Raw genomic sequence first — 19,190 nt, forward strand, 5'->3', positions numbered from 1 at the left:
AAATGTAAGAATGCAGTATGCTCTGCAGAGAGGACTCACAAGTGCAGTGTTATAGTTGACTATACAGTGTCATCATCTCAACTGTATAACCAATTACTTTAATAAATGTATCCAAATTGATTTGAAGAAATGAAAATAAAATTGTGATGACTATTATGCACTTAAACCATGTATGAACATAAATGCACTAGAACAAAAACCGTCAAGATGGGATTCCATACATGTTCAATGTTGCTTCAGGGCAACATTTGCATTTTACCAATTTTTGATTGCTTAATATTCAAATAAAGTACATTAAATAATTAATTATTAAACTCTACTCACCTATTATTGTGAATCCATCTTTCCTAGATTGTAAAATGACAGAAAAAGACGTTTAGGGGAGATGATGGAGCTGAACCATGCAAACAAAGCCCCAAATATGAGACTTGACATGGCCTCCTGAATGTCAAGTTACAATATCATCAGCACTACTGGTTTTCATAGGGTCCTAGCTCTTTTTTAAAGTATTAGGCTACAACACAATTGAGGACGTATTGTGCGAGTGTAAACGGCCAAAAATGGGTATTACATAGAGGGAACACAGTACCATAGAGGGTTAAGATACCTTGCCAGTCCTTCACAGACTTGCGAGTTAAGTTACTGGTGCCTTAATATTACAGTTTATATATTGTTCTGTTTATTTGTTTATGTGCTTTGCTTTTAGTGGAGTACTTACCGGTTGTCGACGTTGATCAAGTTGCCTTCTCTCATTAAACACGAAATAATAGCTGCATTGTAGTCCTAGCTAACGTTCTGGCGGTTGAATACACAGGGACTACAACTCCCGGGAAGCAACCGAGCGGAAGGACCACACTGCGCAAGCGCACACCAACGGTCGCGCGTAGGATTTGAGTTTTGTTTGAATGGCTGAAGACGGAGTGGAGTAGTGTTTTTAAGTTTTTAGCAATGTAGAAATGGCAGCAAAGTTAAACCTGTCGGGGTCGCCGGACTCAGAAACGTCGTCTCTAAACGAGCAGTCAGTGTCCAGCAGCCGGAGCGTTAACAGAAGTCTAAGAGTCGCCGAAAAAGAGAGGAGAAAGAATGAGGCGGAAGATCCGTTTGTAGCTGCCCTGAAGTACTTCTCTGATGGTATGACTCGGTTCAGACACAACTGTTGATAGCAGATGGGGACGTTACACTTACCAACTGTACTAGTTATCAAAGTTACATACGTTAACTGACAAACAGGATGCTGGAAAATAACTGGACAAGGCCCGGATAGTATTACCATAAGTCTACGTTACTTTGTTATTGTATATGGGGCGTAACTTGGCTTTACTGACAGCTAATGTTGCTAAATTACTAACTAGCTAGCTCTTATCTTAGTAGACAAGACAGTCCCACACAGAGCTTATGTTAGCATTAACTCATTAGTTATTTACAAACTCAGACAACAGTATTGTTACTAAAAGCCCCATGTTGGAGGATTGACCCTCAATTTTGTGACGTCATCTGTTGCCACTGCATGTGTTGGCCCATTCATACTGAATTAGATGACTGAACTTCAAGATCATTGACTTTTGTTAAGAGTTTTACACTAGACTTAGGTTTATTTATTATGGCTGCTGTCATATTGTCATAAAAGCTGGCCTTTTGTATTTTGTGACCTGAATCGGCATTTTCAGCTATGCTGCAATTTATTTCTATGATCAAATATTATAAAGCTTTAATTAATAACCCAAGCTATTATTTGCTTAAATCAGTGAAATCAGTGGGACTGTATTTGAGACAGACCTTTAATCCCTTTCAAACAAAACTGTTGCTCAGCAAAGATTGCAAATACAATCAAACTGTTTATTTAAACCAGTATGAATATTACTCGAAGGAAAATAAGGCTTCAGATAATCTATCAATTATGAATCATTCATTTGATGTAGCTCCGACAGACAGTGCATCACAGAGAGAGTGAGTTACAGTACTCAAGGATTATGCACCAGGCATACCGACACAACACCACTTCATTCTGTTAAAACAGCACTCACAATTGGATTCAATTTGATGAAAAACCTCTTTGATAAGTCCTGAGGGCAATTGAGGAATGGGCACGTAATTTGAGGTAGCCAACAACCCACTTTCATACATCTGAAGAACTTCTATAAGAACTGCTTTACAACCAGACCAGGCTTCTAAGTGAGACGTGTATATTTGTGTCAAAATGTGTATCCACACTGGGCTAGTAAAAGAGACTGGGTGTTTAAATGGGACTAGGCTTTTAATGTAAGTTTTACTGTAGTATATTTTGACAGCTGTTATCTCTATTTACTGTCAATGGGGTCACCTGTTTTGATGCAGTAGCTACAATAACAGACATTGGTGCACAGTAGTGTAGAGATTTGTCTGTACTTGACTGAACATCTCTCCTGTAGAGATGCACCGATCCAGCTTTTTCAGTTTCGATACCGATACCGATCCCGATCCCGATCCCGATGCTTGGGCTTGCAATATCAGCCGATACCTGATACCGATCCAATACCATGGTTGACCTAAAAAGATATATATCTTTACATGTAGAACAGAAAAGTTTAAAAACTGTTGCATATACTCAGGAAAGATGTGTTAAAAATTGTTCACCCAGTCTACTTGAGCCCAATTTTAGCATACATATAACACACCAGTATCCTGAGTAATCCTCAGAAAACTCTTAAATTAAGACTTAAATATAATGTTTTTCTTGTCCTGCCACCAAAAAGACTTCACTGGGATTATTTAACGTTAACAGGGCAGTTTCAATATTTGTCTCCAGATGACATCAGTACTAGCATCTGTTTCTCTGATGCTGAATGAGGAGCCACCATATCCCTGAATATGTTATGATGGATTTAACACTCAGCTAAACTGTTAAAGCTGGGAGTTTTCATGTGGGAGGCAGTAAGCATGTGGCAGTAACAGGTTTTCTGTCACTGGAGTTTGTTTTAGCACACAGTTTGTACAGTACCAGCTCATCTGCGGTCATGTCAACATCAACATTAGCAGAAAATAAACATCTGAACTCTCTGACATTGCTGCATTGAACTGTGTACGTATTTTAACATTTTAAATACTTGTACACACACTCTGATGTGATGTCTTCTCTCCCCACTGTAGTTGAAGCAGGTACTCCCGTGCTAGGCAATGATGAGGTGGAGAGGAACATGGTCATGGTGGAGAAGGTGGCCTACAGTAAAGGACTTTCTCCAGAGGCCGTCTCTATCATGCTGGAGTTTGCCATGAGCCTCCGTATGGGTAAGACAGTCACTTAGCAGCAGCTGTGGACCGGGTATAATACCATCCATCCATACTCCTTGGTGCTTAACCTGTAGATAGTTGTGAGAGCTGAAGTCTGTTGCATCATACACCAAGCAAGTGAGCACCTTGAGCAGTGTCTGTCACACTCTTATTCACACTTGAGTTAGTTTAAAGCCAAAAATTCATCCAACCTGCCTGTCCTTGGAGTGTGGGTAGAAACCACACGGGGAAAAATTATGCATTGTTGCATTTTAGTTCTGGTGTGGTTTCTGTTCACACTGACTTTTTACAAATGAACCAAGAGGAGGAAACATGAAGTGATACCAACTGACAAATACCTCGTTGACAGTTTGGGCGTTTGTTTTCCTGTCACATTAGGACCCATATGGGGAAATAAAATTCTGGCGACTGACAGCACTTTAATACTTTTGATGTGTATATTTATGTTGTTTGGTGTCACAAGAGCTCATTAAAAAATAATTGATTGTAAGCATTATTACTTTTATTAGACTGCAAATAGACTGTGTGTTATGAATAATGCGTTGCAGGTAGAGACCGGACAAAAAGGAGGTGTCTTGTACTGTACAGATTCAGGGGTTGTTACTGTGTGATTACTTACACTTAGTGTTAATTGGACTGAATGTATTGACAGAGTACATGGAGTTATATACAAACACAGCAGTTTTACCAGCGTATGACCCAGTAGTCATGGAAAATACCTGCGCTGACAAGCATATGTGTTATGGTGGTGATTTGCGTGTATAGGTTACATGCATGGTCTCATACAGATCAATTTTAAGATCGCTTCAAGAACAATTTTTATGATCAGCATGTGGATTTGTTTTAGGGTTAGGTTTTGAAATCATGCTAATGTCACAGATCTGTTATAGTAAAATCCTGTGGTTGGTTAGTTTGCTTTCACACCACAAACAAACCACACCAGATTTTGCCTGACAACGGATGGAGTTGCACTTTTTTAAGCTGTCTTGGTACAGTAGTTTGGTCTGCACCAGGGTTTGACTGACTGCTTTTACACCAGCCCAATTGAACCGGACCAACTTGGCAAAGGAACCTGAGTTTGTTTTTACCGGACCAACTGGGTTAAGTGTGAAAACACCCTTACTGAGAGGTGGCAGTGTTAACTACTGAGCCACTGTGCTGTCTGAAATTTAAGGTGTTTCAGTGCAGTTGCATTGACAAGAATGCTAGAGCCTAATTGTGAGTGCATAAACAGGTGGCACAAAAATGTCTTTCATATACATGTACAGAGGAGAAAGTGTGTATAATGACTTGGAAATGTTGCACTTTTTACAGTCAGTCTGAACATTTGTTGTTTGTTGTTTCTGTGACTTTATCTGTGTAGGGACTGTTCTATGTGCCCGGGTGTTGAAGTGTCTGATTCCTGCCACTGTGGTGCCACAGGAGGCTGTTGTTCGAGCGGTGGTCTGGCTGGGAATCAGCAAAATACCTGTTACTACACAAGTAAGAGCAAATTTGACTTGTCCACATTCTTTTCCATTTTCTGTTTATGAGTAATTTACATGTATGTTTGCTAGAACAGATGCATTATTACCTTAAAATAATCATATTATCCCAATGACTAAGTTGGCATCATTAACCAATTTTAAACAAAAGGATTTTTTTGTACCAATGATATAATAATTCAGTCAATATATTTTTCTATATTATGTATGTGTCATTGCTTGCACCACATATTGCACCACAGATTGCATCATAGTAAATCAATTTCTGTGTTTACTTGAATGTACAATTTTCAGATTCTTTTCATAAAGTGGGTATTGACCGTATTTGACATGATTGATGCAAAAGACCAACTGCGAGCTATCTATGGCTTCATCTTCAGCTTCGTTACAGAGGAAAATCTGGTATGTGTGCTGATGAGCTTTGCATTGTTGTGATAAGATGTTTATCAAAAACTTATCATATCAAATTTATATACTATTCATTTACACATGACTTTGAGTAACAAGTTTAGTATTTATGAAGCTTATTTGTCTTTTAAATAACATGTATGATTTTATACCAGAGCTTTTTTTTTAAAAAAAGAAAAGATTGAAACGACAAGTGCCCCCACTGTTTATGATGTGCCTGGTGTCAGAGACAGACTTGGTGTGTTATATTAGGGTTTATTTCAGCCTCACTGGGCAGATCATGCGCTTATCTGGTTAAGGCCTATAAAAGAAGATTGTATTGTCCTGTTTGTTCACATGTGACGATTGTCCATTTTCCAGCGTAATGAAATGGCTGCAGCACTGTAATGTGATATGGGATCCACTGAACAACTGCTGAGATGTGAAGTCATTATTTTTGTCACATTGTTTCAGTGTCCCTTCATCTGCCATCTGCTGTACCTTTTGACCAGAAAGGAAAGCGGTAAGTCAGAGATTTTTTCACACTTGAAACAAGATTGTACTGCTATTATCTTCTTGTTTACTACATCATGTTGCTTTTATTTAATTTCCTCTTTTCATAAGTTCATAGTATGCACCAAACACAAAGGCAAATTCCTTGTATAAGATCTACTTGGCATTAAACCTAGTTCTGATTTGTTTTTTCAGTATTCTTATCACTTCTGTCAGCATCATTGATGGTTTTATTTTTTTTCTGTTTTTAGTGCGAGTCTTCAGAGTCAGGAAATTACTGGAGCTACAGTCTAAACTGGTAAGCCTGTTAATTTGATGCCTTCTAGAGTCATCGATCAAAGCTACAACAATATTGCCATGTGAAAATCTATTGAGAGAAATCAAAGGGTATTTATGTCCTATGCTCTGTGCATTACTCCCATTAACAGTTACCTTTTCCATATCACTGGTTATTGTTGTATTCTGCATTATTAAGAAAGACTATGCAAAAGTGGAGATTTCAAGTTGTGCATGTTGATGTTGTTTCCTCAGGGAAGGCAGCCGTTCCTCCTGAGTCTACTGTCACTTTACAAAGTGTTTTGCCCTGAACTGGTGACGCTCTCCATCCCATCTCGAGTGAAGGTTTGTACGTGGACTGTGCAGTTCATGCTTATTCTGCCGTCATAACACAGTATTACCCTTACCTCTAAATCACCAGCACAATTGTATGTTTCTTTTTAACAGAGTGGGTTTAGGAACCACAATATGCCCTGGAAATCAGCATTGATTGCCGTCCAGAAAAGGGCCGGTTCCCAGGTTGCCCCCAGCATCAGTCTGGCCTTCACAACTAAAGATAAGACCAACTCCAGGAAAAGGGTATGGAAGTCTTTTAAGTTTTCAAATACAGTGTTTACTGTGTTCCCAATCACTCCTGCTACACTCGTTACTGCTGCTACTTGCCAATGCCATCCATTTGCAGAATGTTAAAGGTGCAGTGTTTGGGATTAAGTGGCATCCGCAATGAGGTTTCAGATTACGAATACCCCTCCTTTTCCAAGGGTTTAGGAAAACCTATGGTGGGCTTTAGGTTACCAAAAAATGCAAAAGGCCCTTTTTAGAGCCAGTGTTTGGTTTTTCTGTTCTGGGCTACTGTAGGAACACAACTATGCAGCATAGCCTGCTCTGTGGAATAGGACTTGCTCCTCACACAGATATATGAAGATATGATAATTCTTAGGTAATGAGAATGCAATGATTCTCAGTTTCAGGTGATAATATGCTAGCAGTGGATGGTATGGCCAAAATCTTTTTTCATGGTAAATGTTATTTTATATCATGGTAACAATATAAGTTCTGATACAGTGGTGTGTCTATAGATTTAATCAGGAAATGGCTTAAAATAATCATACGGTACATCACTGCATTTGATTTTCTTCTTTTATGCAACTTCCAGACAAAAAATAACTGCCTCACATGAGACGACACTTGAGTTAAAAACAAAAGACTCAAAGAAGTAAAACTCTTTCAAAATGGAAGCTTTAAACTTATGGAGAGCCATAATTTCAAAATGTGTTCAAGGTTTTTGTATTGTCATGAGCTGGCTCAGGGCTCAGACAAAAGGAGGGAGAATACACAGAAAGGTGGAGGTCAAAAATGAAGCAATTTATTAAATAATGTTATACACAAAACAGTAATTAATGAGATGCGAACAACCAGTAGCATCAGTGGTGTGTGCAAGTGCAAGGGTAAATGGAAAATGATGAATGGAGATGTTACATGCTAAAAGAAAAGGCAAAACAAATCAATCAAACCAAAACACCATGTGGGAGCTGGGAGAGCTGCAAGAGAATTAGGCAAACTGAGCGGCCCAGCTTTGTAGACCTGCAAGCTGATCAGCCTCGTCACAGTATTTACAACTCTCCTCCATGTCTTTGTCTCCATGTCCATGCTTCATAAATACATACACAAGTAAATAATTGTCTACCCAAAGTACATTACTTTGTGAGGTAGCTGGACTCAAAAGATTAGTGAGAATTCAGTCCTGATTTGCCTCGAAGATAGAAACCGTATTGCTTAATACAAAGTACCAGATCTATAAAGTAAATATTTGTAATTAATCTCTTTATCATGTTTTTAGCCTTCGATTAATTTCAAGAAATTAAAAATGTGTGCTAGCTTTGGTTTACCTTGATTTATTTTCCTGTTGTCTGTGCTTTCTGTCTCAGAAACACTGCCACCTGGAATTGCCGGCGTTGAGTTCTGTCGTCTGTAAAGCGCCGACTGAGCCATCATCCAGTAGAAAAGTGGTCCCTCTGGTGCAGCTCAACTCTTTTGCTCAGCTCCTGGAAAATATGCATCGCATAGAGGTAATTTCTCCTGGGACAAATCTTAGTTCTGCATCTGCAGGGTGCTGCCTCTGCCCCTTTACTGTCTTCCTTCTTCTCAGTGTTTCACTCCTCCGCTCCTGTAAACTTCAGCTTTTTACAGTCGGGCTGTTAGTCCCAACACACCTGGACTGGGAACAGAATATCACTGAAGCATTAAGCGTAAAGATCATAAATCATTTAAGCAGCAGAATTAAATGTATGTCAGTTTTTCTGTGCCATTAAGATGTAACCAGTGTGTTTAAATTGTGATGTACCCTCACAGCCACCGGGTGGTGCTGTGTCACTGTTATAGAGTTGTCTGTGCATTGTAGTCGTCCACTAACAACTTTGTCCTAGAGAATCCACAGCAGAGGTGGCCTGGGGCTGTAATTTGTTTATCAGATTAGAGCATAAACAAGAGCACATTGTTTATCCTCAGCTGCTGTTCTTTTTGCAGATATGGTGGTTTATCTATCTTATATGAGTAATGAAAGACTGGCGATGTATCTGAGTAATGCATTGGATGAGGATAAAGTTTCATAGCAAATGGTCATTTAAAGAGGCCTCTCTATAAATGTCCATTTGCCCCGCAGATTCAGTGACCTGATAAACTAATATAAGTCATTTTAAATGGCTTGCGGACTTTTATGCGTCACGCTACATAAATTCGCCTCTTTTCACCGCCTACAAAGCCAACGTGAGCAATAAGGCTTCTGGACAGCGATAGCGTCCACCGTGTTTATTGCCAAGAAAGCTCCACTTTCTCCGTATCTCAGAAAAGACAGATGAGTACAGTCAATCACACTCATAAAACTATTCAGCAGAGGCATTGACAAAAGGATCATTGATTATTTCCCTCATTGCCTGCACTCCTGTTATCTAAAGCAGAATGGTGCTTTCTCAGTTTAATGATACAGTTGCTCCATAATTATTGAGGAGCCGAGCTGTGTCCATTCACAGTCTGTCTTCTCCTCATTCTAATTTATTTATTATACTGATAAAGTCCCCATATTGGGAGGCAGCTGTTCATACACAATAAGGGACTGTATCAGCTATCCAGTGCAATGGCAGAACTGTCCCAGTGCTGGTATTATGGGGATTACTGGATACTGAAAAATTAGCTCAGTGGCGGATCGGTGGCCCACTCAGTGAAAACAAGGACACGAGCATCAGTTTATTCTTCCTCTGTAGCAGGTAAACACGTTGATTTGAAACTGATTTGAGAGAGTTATCACTCAAAGCTGCATTTCGTGTGTTTTTGTATGCTTCTCTGTCTCTTCTTGGTTTTATGGTTGTTTATAGCCTCTCAATCATCCTTTCTTGCATGTCTTTTCTGTTTCTTCATTTTACCTCCACCAGCTGCCTGCTCAGATGGGCTCACTGCTGGGCTCCAGTCTGGCACTGCAGTACCTGGACTGTGTACAGGATGAGTCTGCCCTCCTACGCCTCAACTTCTGGCTCGGCTACGCTCTCCATGAAGGTAGGGGAGGGGGCAGGGGGAGCGACTACCAAAGTGTTGTGACATCTTTTAGTGGGAACATTCATCCAAAGCAAAGCTGACCTTGAGTTGAACCCTAACATATCACCTAGTTGGCATATCAAAAGGATTCTTCAGAGAGGGGTTTAAAAGAGACTTTGTATTCCCTTGGCTTTTCCACTCACTAAATACCCTTTTTGCTGTCTTTCTGAAGAATTTTTGTTCTGCGGCGATGGAGGAGCCTCCCAGAATTCAGAAGAAGCTCTGCATTTTCTGAACAAGTTGCTGTCCACGCAGCACTTTCTCCAGGTGAGCCTCACACTTCAGGCCCTGATGGCTACGAGCTACGTTTCCACCTGGTATTAACATGCGCCTTAGGTGATCCTGACACAAGTAGACAGCTCTACTTCTGTCACGTCGCGTCAGATAAGCAAGGATGTAAACTAAGAGTGGCCCAGGACACATTAGCGTACATACTGCTAACAGCATGTGGCCATACGTGGCTCAGACCACCTATGAGTGAGGTCTGAGTGATTGGATCTCAGCACTCATTGTGGATGTATACAATTGGGTTCATTCACCCCCTGAGCTGTCCACTTGTGATACGGTCACCCAAGATACACGTTAATATCAGGTGTAAGCAGGGCCCACTCGACACCTGTCATTCACAATTCCCTGTATTCATTAACCTGCGCCCACAAGCTTGGCTGAAACCACAGTCAAACAATGATTTCACAATGCAAGTGATTTGCCTCATTCCTCCTCCAGGAGGGGTTTTCCAGTTCAGAGGCTTTTCTCTACAAATTTCTCAACGTTTGGGATGGTTCCCTCCTCCGCCCACAGATCCTCGGCCTGCTGAGCAACATTCCTGTTGTCCCCAGTTCCCGTGAGTTTTCCATTGGTTGTGTCTGTCTCTACATTCAGTGGTCTGTCTCTGTAAAAAAGACCCAGACTGGCTCTTGACTGGAATAATGTCGCAGCTTCATTTCCACATTAGCGAGGCCTGCCATACTGTGCGATATCTTAGGAACCGCATTGTTCAACTGTAACCCTCTGTCTCCCCTGCCTCAGAAATTGGACAGCTTCTGTTTGAGCCCCTCATGCAGCTCTTCTTCACATCCTCGCTATTTTTTAAGGTAGGCATCCCTCCCCGAGGCATGAGCAGAATGAGCTCCTGCTACTGTACTTGAATTACCAAACCTTCTGCTCTAAGTTAATAGAAAAAATGCACTAGTGTTCGTATTATAATTATGAAGCACTCATTAGTGCTTCTGTATTAGCTTAGTGATTAAACTGCTGCATGCTTAATGCTTTCCCTCTTTATCCTGCGTCTGTAGTGTGGACTGATGGAGTGTCTAAACAGTATGCTGCTGAAGTGGCTGACCTGGCACTCAGTGTACGCTCTGGAGGATGACTTGGACATCAGCCTCAACAGCCACACCTCCATGTGAGTCTCATATCTACTTCCTGCTACTTTTTTATGCCCTGAGCATAAACAATAGGAACAGAACACTTTGTGAATTTACTTGAGAGCAGAAGGGTTATAGCTCGCTCAAGACGAAAATATCTTCTGACACCTAATCAATTCTCACATATGTAATAAAAGTGTCGAGGTGTTCAGTTTTATTTACTGTGGTTTAGTGTAATGAAAAGGTGTCCCAGTTGACTTAACCATTTTGTTCCAAATATGAGGCTTAATAGTTCTATTAATTTGAGTTATTATATGATTTTGTTTTGAGTGAGATATCTTGTTTTGGACTTTCTTTTGTTTTAACAGATTGGTCTGTCCAGTAACTTTTTAGCTTGAATTTAAGCCATTTGTTATCCACCAGCAAACAAAGCAACTCGGGCAGTAGTGTGTATTGACACGTTTTCCCTTTTGGTTTTGAGCCCATTTATTCGTCAGATCCTTTAATTGAAATTTGTTTGCACACAAAACAGCCCTAATCTCCAGTTAAATGATTTTTCAGCCTCCAAATTAAGGGGTGGAGTCAGTGTCAGTTATGTTTAAATACCTGGGCTTCAGCGTTATCGAGTCCTCACATGTCTAATCCCACAACAAATGACCCAATAAGTGGAGGGATCCATTTTTTTGTTCACCGACCACTACCATTTCCAAACTCACCTCTGGTATTTAGCCAGAGTACGACTGAAAGATTAGACGTGGGGATCATTGATTATGTATTTGTGTACACTTTCCCAACATTACTCTTTCATCTGATATGTGAGCTTTCATCTGTCATACCTGAGACCTGAGTCATCAGTAGAGTAAGGCTTCAGACAAATCAGATGACCGGTGTTACAACTTTCACTCAGCACCATTGTGGTTAATGTCTGACTCCCTGCTCTGCCCTCTGTCCCAGAAACATGACTCTGTCGGGGTTCAAGGACTCAGTGATGGAGCTGGTCGACTTTGTGGGTCGGCTGGCCTCTGTGGGCCTTCAGCTCGAAGGCTGCCACTCCCTCCTCCTCAGCTTCACTCTGGACTTCTATGAGACGGTAAATGAGCTGATGGTGCTAATGACTAAATCTGCTTTGTGGCTTTGGCAGGAAAGATACAGTTTTGCAGCCAGTTTTGCAGCAAGTTTTGCTTATTATGACTTCACTTGGATGTTTGAGCTTCACTGTGCAGAATGATGTGTGTGTAGAGTTTGGCACTCCCGGGCTGTTTAAACATTCATCTGCTGAAGAGATAAGGCTTCTCTGAGTTTCACAGGTGTGCTTACCTGCATGATTTGTGACATCACAGCTTGTTTGGAGGCCATTCGTGGTCCAACATGTAACTTAGACATGTCTGATGTGGAAACTTGAAACTATAAGTGCACATACACTGAGAATGAACTTCACAGTGAAGAAGGGGGCATCGTGTCCAGCAGTTAAACTCTTGGGAAAAAAAAAAAAGGGTACAAAACATGCAACACAGGCTTAAAATAAGTTAGATAAAATATGGAGGGATAACAATATACATCAGATCAGGAGGATAATGCAGTATTCATGAAATGTCAGCATACAATAAATACAACAGGGAATATCGAAAGATAAGTGCAGTACATTACATGTTCTTGAGAATAGATGCATAAAATGAATGCATAACATCCTAAAAAGAATATATCCTAGTATTTCAACTCAATCAACAAAAAAAACTGACAGACGGTTTGGCTTGCCTCCAGTTCAGAGGAAAGGTTTTTAAGTTCACCAAGATGGAGAAAGAGGAGATTTTACAGGAGCATAAAAAGTAGTTTCCAGTTTAATTGGAGCCAAGAAAAGCTAAAATATAAGGACAGGATGCCAAGAACAGCTTCATACATGACAGTGTGCCGGCTTCTAACAAAGCAGAGAGGTGATAAAAGCTTCAGCAGTGAGATAAACTGTATGTTGAAGTATCTACTTTTCACTCTTAACTCTTCATAGGGGTGTAACGATACATTTCCATCTAAGTGCACCTCCTTCCCAAACATTAAAACAGTGCTAGGGGCCTTGCACCAGGCAGATAATGGAAAGCAGCCAAGAGAAATCTAAGGATACTTATTGATATCGTCTCACAGGCGTCTCTGTGTCAAATCAAATCAAAATTCTATCATGGCAGACTTTTTAATATCTGCAACTATTGTACTGCTGTCCAAATAATTGATTTATAGTATCATGATGAAACTTGAGATTTAGACCTGTATTCATTACATATGTCTCTCCTCCAGGTGTGTGACACGTTTCTGAAGTATGGGCTCCCCCTTGTGGTGATGCCTCCGCCTGGTGTTTTTTACCCAGCCCTGTTTGCCACTGACCCTGTTAGTGTGGACAGACTGGCCTACATCATGTACAGGTGGGGACTGTGTACATCTCTATTTTGGGATACATACACTAGCAGCAGCCGTGATGTAGTTTTGATGCATATTTAATGTTGGAACAGAGCTGGAATCAAACGGCTTAATTGTACGTATACATTAATGCATGATTTATGATAATGAGAGTCTTAAGATGCAATGCACTTAAGCCCTCTTCTTCTTTCTATGTAGAATTCGAGTGTCATTTGTAACTCCAGGCTTTAATAACACAAATCCTTACAGTGTCGGCTAATTGACTACACCCCAGGGCTCTGAAGTCATTCTGCCAAAGCAGAGCGTAAACATGCCATGGCAAAGGAAAATTGGAGCATAATTGCATTATACTTTTTTGACAGTCCACAGAGAAGACGCTGTTCTAAAGTAATTCATGATCACAGAGGTCACGGGTCTGTTCTTTTTCTGTTTAGATACAAGGTGAACTTGACATCGGCCAAGAACGAAGAGAAAATCAGAGAGGTAAGAAACAAACGACTTTCGTCTGACTGTGCAAGTCTGAAAATGAGCCATACTGTGATTTGCATTGCAGCGATACTGTAGCAGTACATTTTGGTCCATTGCACCAAGTACTTGACATACAGTGCGGAGGAAGTGATTTTCTATTAGCAGTGATTTGATTAGAGGAGCTAATTTAACAGTTATCTCAACCCATGGATTTTGAATGCATTTCTCATGATTGCATTTACATTTTAGGCATTTATCTGGAGCGCTCTTCCAAAGTGACTCGCTGTTTGCTTTGATTCACTGCGGTAGCTTTTATAGATTTCCCATCTCTCAGTCTAGCTCTTTAGGAATTCACATGCATCTACCTACAGCTGGTAACCTTTAATACCCTCTCAGATGAAGACTTAAGAAGTTGTTGATTTTAATACATCTGCCACTGCAAGCTGTGAATTTACAAGTACATGTCAGGCAGCCAGCACGCTCCCCTGGAAATGTCAGAGACACTTTTTATTAAGAAAAATGGACTTGGTAAATGGCACGCAAATTAATCAGCACGACAGACATCAGTTGTGAAACTCTGCAGATGTGGAGAGTGACTTTCTTTCTCCACTTTTCTTTTGCTTGCTTTCTTCTCATTTTGTCGCTCCCTTTTAATTTGTTTTGTTTTGTTTTTTATTCAGCAGGCCTTTCACATCAGCGGCCAGACGTTTCGTGAGTTCAACCACTATGCAGTCGTCATGGTCAACTGCCTGTGGAACTCCAGAATGTTTCAACCAGGCATGGGTATACAGATTGGGAACAAGCTGCTGCTTAAGAGCAGTGTGCCACAATACTGGACAAGCTTTGACCTCATCCACCATCCTGCCTTTATGAGCTACGCTGTCGACTTTCACCAGAAGGTGAGTGTTGACTGTTTTGAATCTGGTCTGTCTAACAACGATATTTGGATGCCTGCTTCACACCATGAAATGTTTTTTCCATCAGGGTTTGAAGTGCATTTTGAGTGGAAAACATCAAGTGCTGGAATACCTTGAAAATAACTCCCTTTTTAACAAAGTGCTTAAAGGAATGCTTCACACACAAAATGACCATTTCTAGATGAATAAATCATGCCGTGTTACCTTGATTTCCTGAAGAACACTTTGTTTTCTTGCATGCCTCCTTGGAAAACTATGAACATATTGTTTTATTGATCGATTGGGGATTACATTTAACAACAGCAAAACTATATTAAAAAATCATTTTACAAACTCTCATACAACTTGTGCAATATAATCCAAGTATCATTTATCCATTTGTATGCTCAGTACGTCCCAAACACATGCAGATTTGCTATAAAACCTTAGTAATGGAGTCTGGCTTTGAAGAGAGCGTAGGTAAGTTTCACTTTCGGTAAAGTGTCAAACAGTAAGGTTTTAGCACAAACGGATGTGTTTTTTTGGAAAGTACTGCACATACAACTGGATAAATGATACTTAAATTATACCCATTTCCACCAAAATTAGGGCATGTATGCAGGTTTTTTAAACATGGGTAAACCCTCTAAAAATAGGCTGTAGACTCCTTCCCCATTGTCAGAAGACCAGAGCTGTGTACATGGCTCTGCAGCAGATGAGCATGCCTTTCTGTGTGAGGTTTTGTTTTTTTTTTTTTCAGTGTGTCATGTTCAGCGTCATGGACAGGACAGAGAACAGTTAAATAGTAGAAAGCAGCATGGAGGCCTGTGAAAACGTAATGGTTACTTCTTTTTATATATCTCTTACTTACTCAGTCTCTCTTTCAAACTCAGTGCCGACTAATTTGCATCGATGTTTGAGCGTGGCTTTGGCGGAGACGGATGGTATTTTGTGGTTCGTCATTGCATCTCGCAGGTAACAGAGCTAAAATTAGGGCATTTACCCAGGTGTTGAGTTTCTGTCAATGCCTGATCGAAGCCAGAGGTGAGAAATACCATTGACAACAGCAGAGTTATTTGACCCAGGTGTGAATGCCAATTAAAACCTTTCCCATTGCATTAAAAAGCCAGATGTTAGCAGGTTTTTTAGCGCAGTGGAAAAGGGGTTTTGGATTATACTGCATGAGTTGTGTGAGAGTTTATAAACGATTGTTTCTATATTGTTTTACTGTTGTTAAATGTGGTCCACAATGAATTAATAAATCAACATGTAATGCTGTTTTTCATGGAGGCATGCTAGAAAAACAACATTTTCTTCACAAATTCAAGGTAGCTATGACTAATTGATATACATATGGTCACTTTGTGGGTAAATTATTCATTTAAAAAGTCTTTGTAATTCAGATGAACCACATAACACACTTTTATATTGGTCACCATGTCATTGCAGTTAAATTGCTCAGAAATCGCTCTGGTTTTTCTTTTTTAAAATTCTGACATGTCACCAGCTTGTACTGAATTGCTGCACACTCTCTCTCTCCTATTGGTCTCGACATCTTAGTTTTTTTTTTTTTTTTTTAATTTCGCTTCACTCTTACAACCCTGGCAGAACCAGTAGACCTCTGTTGGCATGGCTAACATTAATATGATTTAACTTAATGAGCTGGCTTTTCACTACGATTTGCTCTCCTCCCTCTTCAGCGCTGTGCCAATGTCATAGCTCTGCCGAAAACTTAAAGTGAAGCTTAAGGTTCCTTGCACTATTTTCAGATGCTTCTATGATATTCAAATGCTTTGTTGAGGACTTTAAAGCTATGCCTAAGATGAGTTTGATAAGTGCTCCTTAACTGAAAAGAGAGACCTTGTTAATATTCATCTGTTTAAAATATATTGATTGAAAATTAGTTATTTGCTCTGAATGAAAACCAAAAAAAGTGCTTTGAGAAAGTACTTGAAAGTCCTCACATTTCATTTTTTAATCTCTGTATGAACCCTGTGTATCTTACGTAGCTCATGCTGATTTTCACACTGTGAAAGGCGCTTGATAGATCAGCAAGCAGCCAGTCTGTACAGTTTGGTTAATGGACTTACAGGCAAGACAAGGAGACAAATGTGCTATTAATGTATCTTTCATAGAAGATACATTAATACAGAAGGACATTTTATTATTAATTGGCCCTGCATGAAACATGGGTTTTCATCATGTTTAATAATACACGCACCTTTTTTTGGTTTGATCCAGCTGCAACATCCAGCAGTGATCTTGTGAGATTTAGTGCGGCGTACTGACAATGAATATTAATGTTCTCTCTTTATCAGTGTTGGCCGGGGACAAAGGACATGGACCTCAATTCCATAAAGGTACAAGAGCTCTCCTTTTCATTTCAGCATTTATTATGGACTTCACATGTATTTTGATGTGCATCAGTCATATTTCAGAGATTAAGACGCATCGCTTTGATCATCCGAGCCTTCAGATGTCTTGAAAGTGACTGTGTGTGTGTTTCAGCATTCCAAGCCGTGGAGCTGGTATCTGGAGTATTTGTTCAATCAGGGTTACGACGGTCTCAAACAGTTTGTTCAGAGCAACATCAGCCGGCAGCTGGCAACAGGCGAAGGGCAGGACGACAGTCTGTCCACACAGCAGAGGTAGATGCTTGACTCAGTGGAGAGGAAAAACAACCACTAGCATCTCAACCCACATTTTTTTTAAAAGACTTGTACATATTTCATCTCCTCGTCTCCTCCAGATGAACTTCTTGCAAATGATCTGAATATCTTTTTATGTAGATATATGTATCTGTGTTTATTGTGTATTCTCACTTATAGTATTTTGCATTCAGCAATACAGATATCCTGGCGGCCATTTGCCAGAAGCAGTGTCAGTAGTAGGTTGAAGTTCAGTGATTTCACATTCAGCAGGGAAGAAGGTATGTTTAATGCAAAAAACAAAGTGGAAGAGGATCTTTGGTAATGCATTTTCGTCTGTCAGGTCAGGGAGAAATATCCACCAGATCTTACATCACAGAACTTATGATCTCCATAAATGTTGACAAAATACTGAAGAATTTGCAGTATTTTCTGTCTTCTTTGCAATAAACAGACATTCTTTGTTTAATGACAACACTCTGACCTTGAACCAGCTTCTACACTGAAAACACATTTTCTGTAGCTTATTGTTTATGTTTTTGTGTTGTGTTCTTGTACAGCTTGCCATCTGCAAAACCTGACTCTTGCACCTTGATGAAAATAAATAAGTGTAAGACTTTTAACATAATAAAACCAATCTGTTGTATCTAAATAACATAATGTCGCAGCACATTACAGTTTACGAGTGTCTTAGTCTTGCGCCCTCACTTGAACCTGAATTTCTGCCTCTTTAAATGGCATCAGTTGTTTGACTATCTGTTACATGGATAAGTGGTCTTGTGTATTCTTCAGCGAGTCGCCCTGCCATCTGGAAAACAGCATTTTGTTTTAATTGAAGGACCCATCTGGATGGTTAACAGGCCTCTGGCTCCTCGGCTACTTCTGAGAACACTGGATGAAATTCTGTGCCAGGTACATATAGTGATCAGTTCAGTCTGTGCCAAAACATGCTGACACAGAACATTCCAAACGGTTGTTTGTGCTTGTCATTATTAGTATTAAGCCTTCATATTATTGTAATTGTGAAGCATTAAAAAGGGAGGATCAGGATCATGCACAGGCAAGCACAGGTGTAGGTTTTTATGGGACGAGGGACGGGGGCATTAGTCCATTTGCATTTGTCCCTGCCAAATTAAAACATTAAAATAGGAGAGGACTTTTATTTTGACAAAATGAAAGATATTTACAGCATAAACTGGAGCATAACAACTCACCAGAATTGAAATCATTTGATGCCAAACATTTTCTGATGGAAGAACCCCCTGTTTCATATGTCACCCCTGGTGTTGAAAGTAAACCTGCACCCTTACGGGTAGGTACCTAAGAAGTGCCACTTTGGAGCTCCAACTAATTTTTATTTTCATCAATACCATATTTGTTTCAATTAATTGATTATTCATTTTGGCTATGAAATGTCCAAATATAGTGAACAGTTACATGAGATTATAGAGTCCAAGGTTACATTTTAAAATGCTGCCTCATCTAAGCAACAGCTCCTAAACCCAACGTCATTCAATTTTACATGAATGAAACATTTTAAAAGATTTAACTATCAAATGTTTCGCATTTTCTGCTCCATTTAAACTTCTTAAATGTCCAGTGTGTAGGATTTAGTGGCATCTAGTGGTGAGGTTGTAGAAGTCAAACTTTTCCCGTGTGCCAGCTGTGAAGGACAGGGGTAGGCTTAATGGAAACTAATCATGGTTATTTTTGAACATTCTAATTTACATTTATCATTGTTGTCGGCTTAAAGTGATTCTTACATTATCCAACTGTATAAATGTGTTATCTATAGGCCTACAACAAATTTAAAAAATGTTTTAACATTTCGTAAACTGAAATATGAGTCATAGCTATATGACTACGACCTGGTGCCTATTCTCTAAATTT

General features: G+C 39.9%; 1 protein-coding gene across 1 annotated transcript; it reads left to right on the plus strand.

Moving 5' to 3' along the window:
- The first annotated feature begins 887 nt into the window (after positions 1 to 887).
- Positions 888 to 17,928, plus strand: cenpi (centromere protein I). The gene is made up of 20 exons (XM_049585666.1): positions 888 to 1,131; positions 3,127 to 3,264; positions 4,631 to 4,749; positions 5,046 to 5,153; positions 5,613 to 5,661; positions 5,903 to 5,949; positions 6,183 to 6,272; positions 6,375 to 6,506; positions 7,856 to 7,996; positions 9,356 to 9,476; positions 9,688 to 9,782; positions 10,242 to 10,359; positions 10,545 to 10,609; positions 10,811 to 10,920; positions 11,837 to 11,972; positions 13,169 to 13,293; positions 13,723 to 13,771; positions 14,437 to 14,655; positions 16,971 to 17,012; positions 17,161 to 17,928. Exons 1-20 carry the CDS (start codon positions 957 to 959, stop codon positions 17,302 to 17,304), a joined length of 2,223 nt encoding a protein of 740 aa, XP_049441623.1. The 5' UTR covers positions 888 to 956; the 3' UTR covers positions 17,305 to 17,928.
- The last annotated feature ends 1,262 nt before the right edge of the window (positions 17,929 to 19,190 follow it).

The sequence above is a fragment of the Epinephelus fuscoguttatus genome, linkage group LG9, assembly GCF_011397635.1.
Source record: "Epinephelus fuscoguttatus linkage group LG9, E.fuscoguttatus.final_Chr_v1".
In the NCBI taxonomy this organism is placed as follows: Eukaryota; Metazoa; Chordata; class Actinopteri; order Perciformes; family Serranidae; genus Epinephelus; species Epinephelus fuscoguttatus.

Bases quoted from the DNA above. Each gene is read 5' to 3' on its own strand.
- cenpi (XM_049585666.1), top strand. From the start codon at position 957: ATGGCAGCAAAGTTAAACCTGTCGGGGTCGCCGGACTCAGAAACGTCG. The intron at 10,360-10,544 runs GTGAGTTTTCCA...CCCCTGCCTCAG, and splicing joins TCCTGTTGTCCCCAGTTCCC to AAATTGGACAGCTTCTGTTT. The intron at 10,610-10,810 runs GTAGGCATCCCT...CTGCGTCTGTAG, and splicing joins CATCCTCGCTATTTTTTAAG to TGTGGACTGATGGAGTGTCT.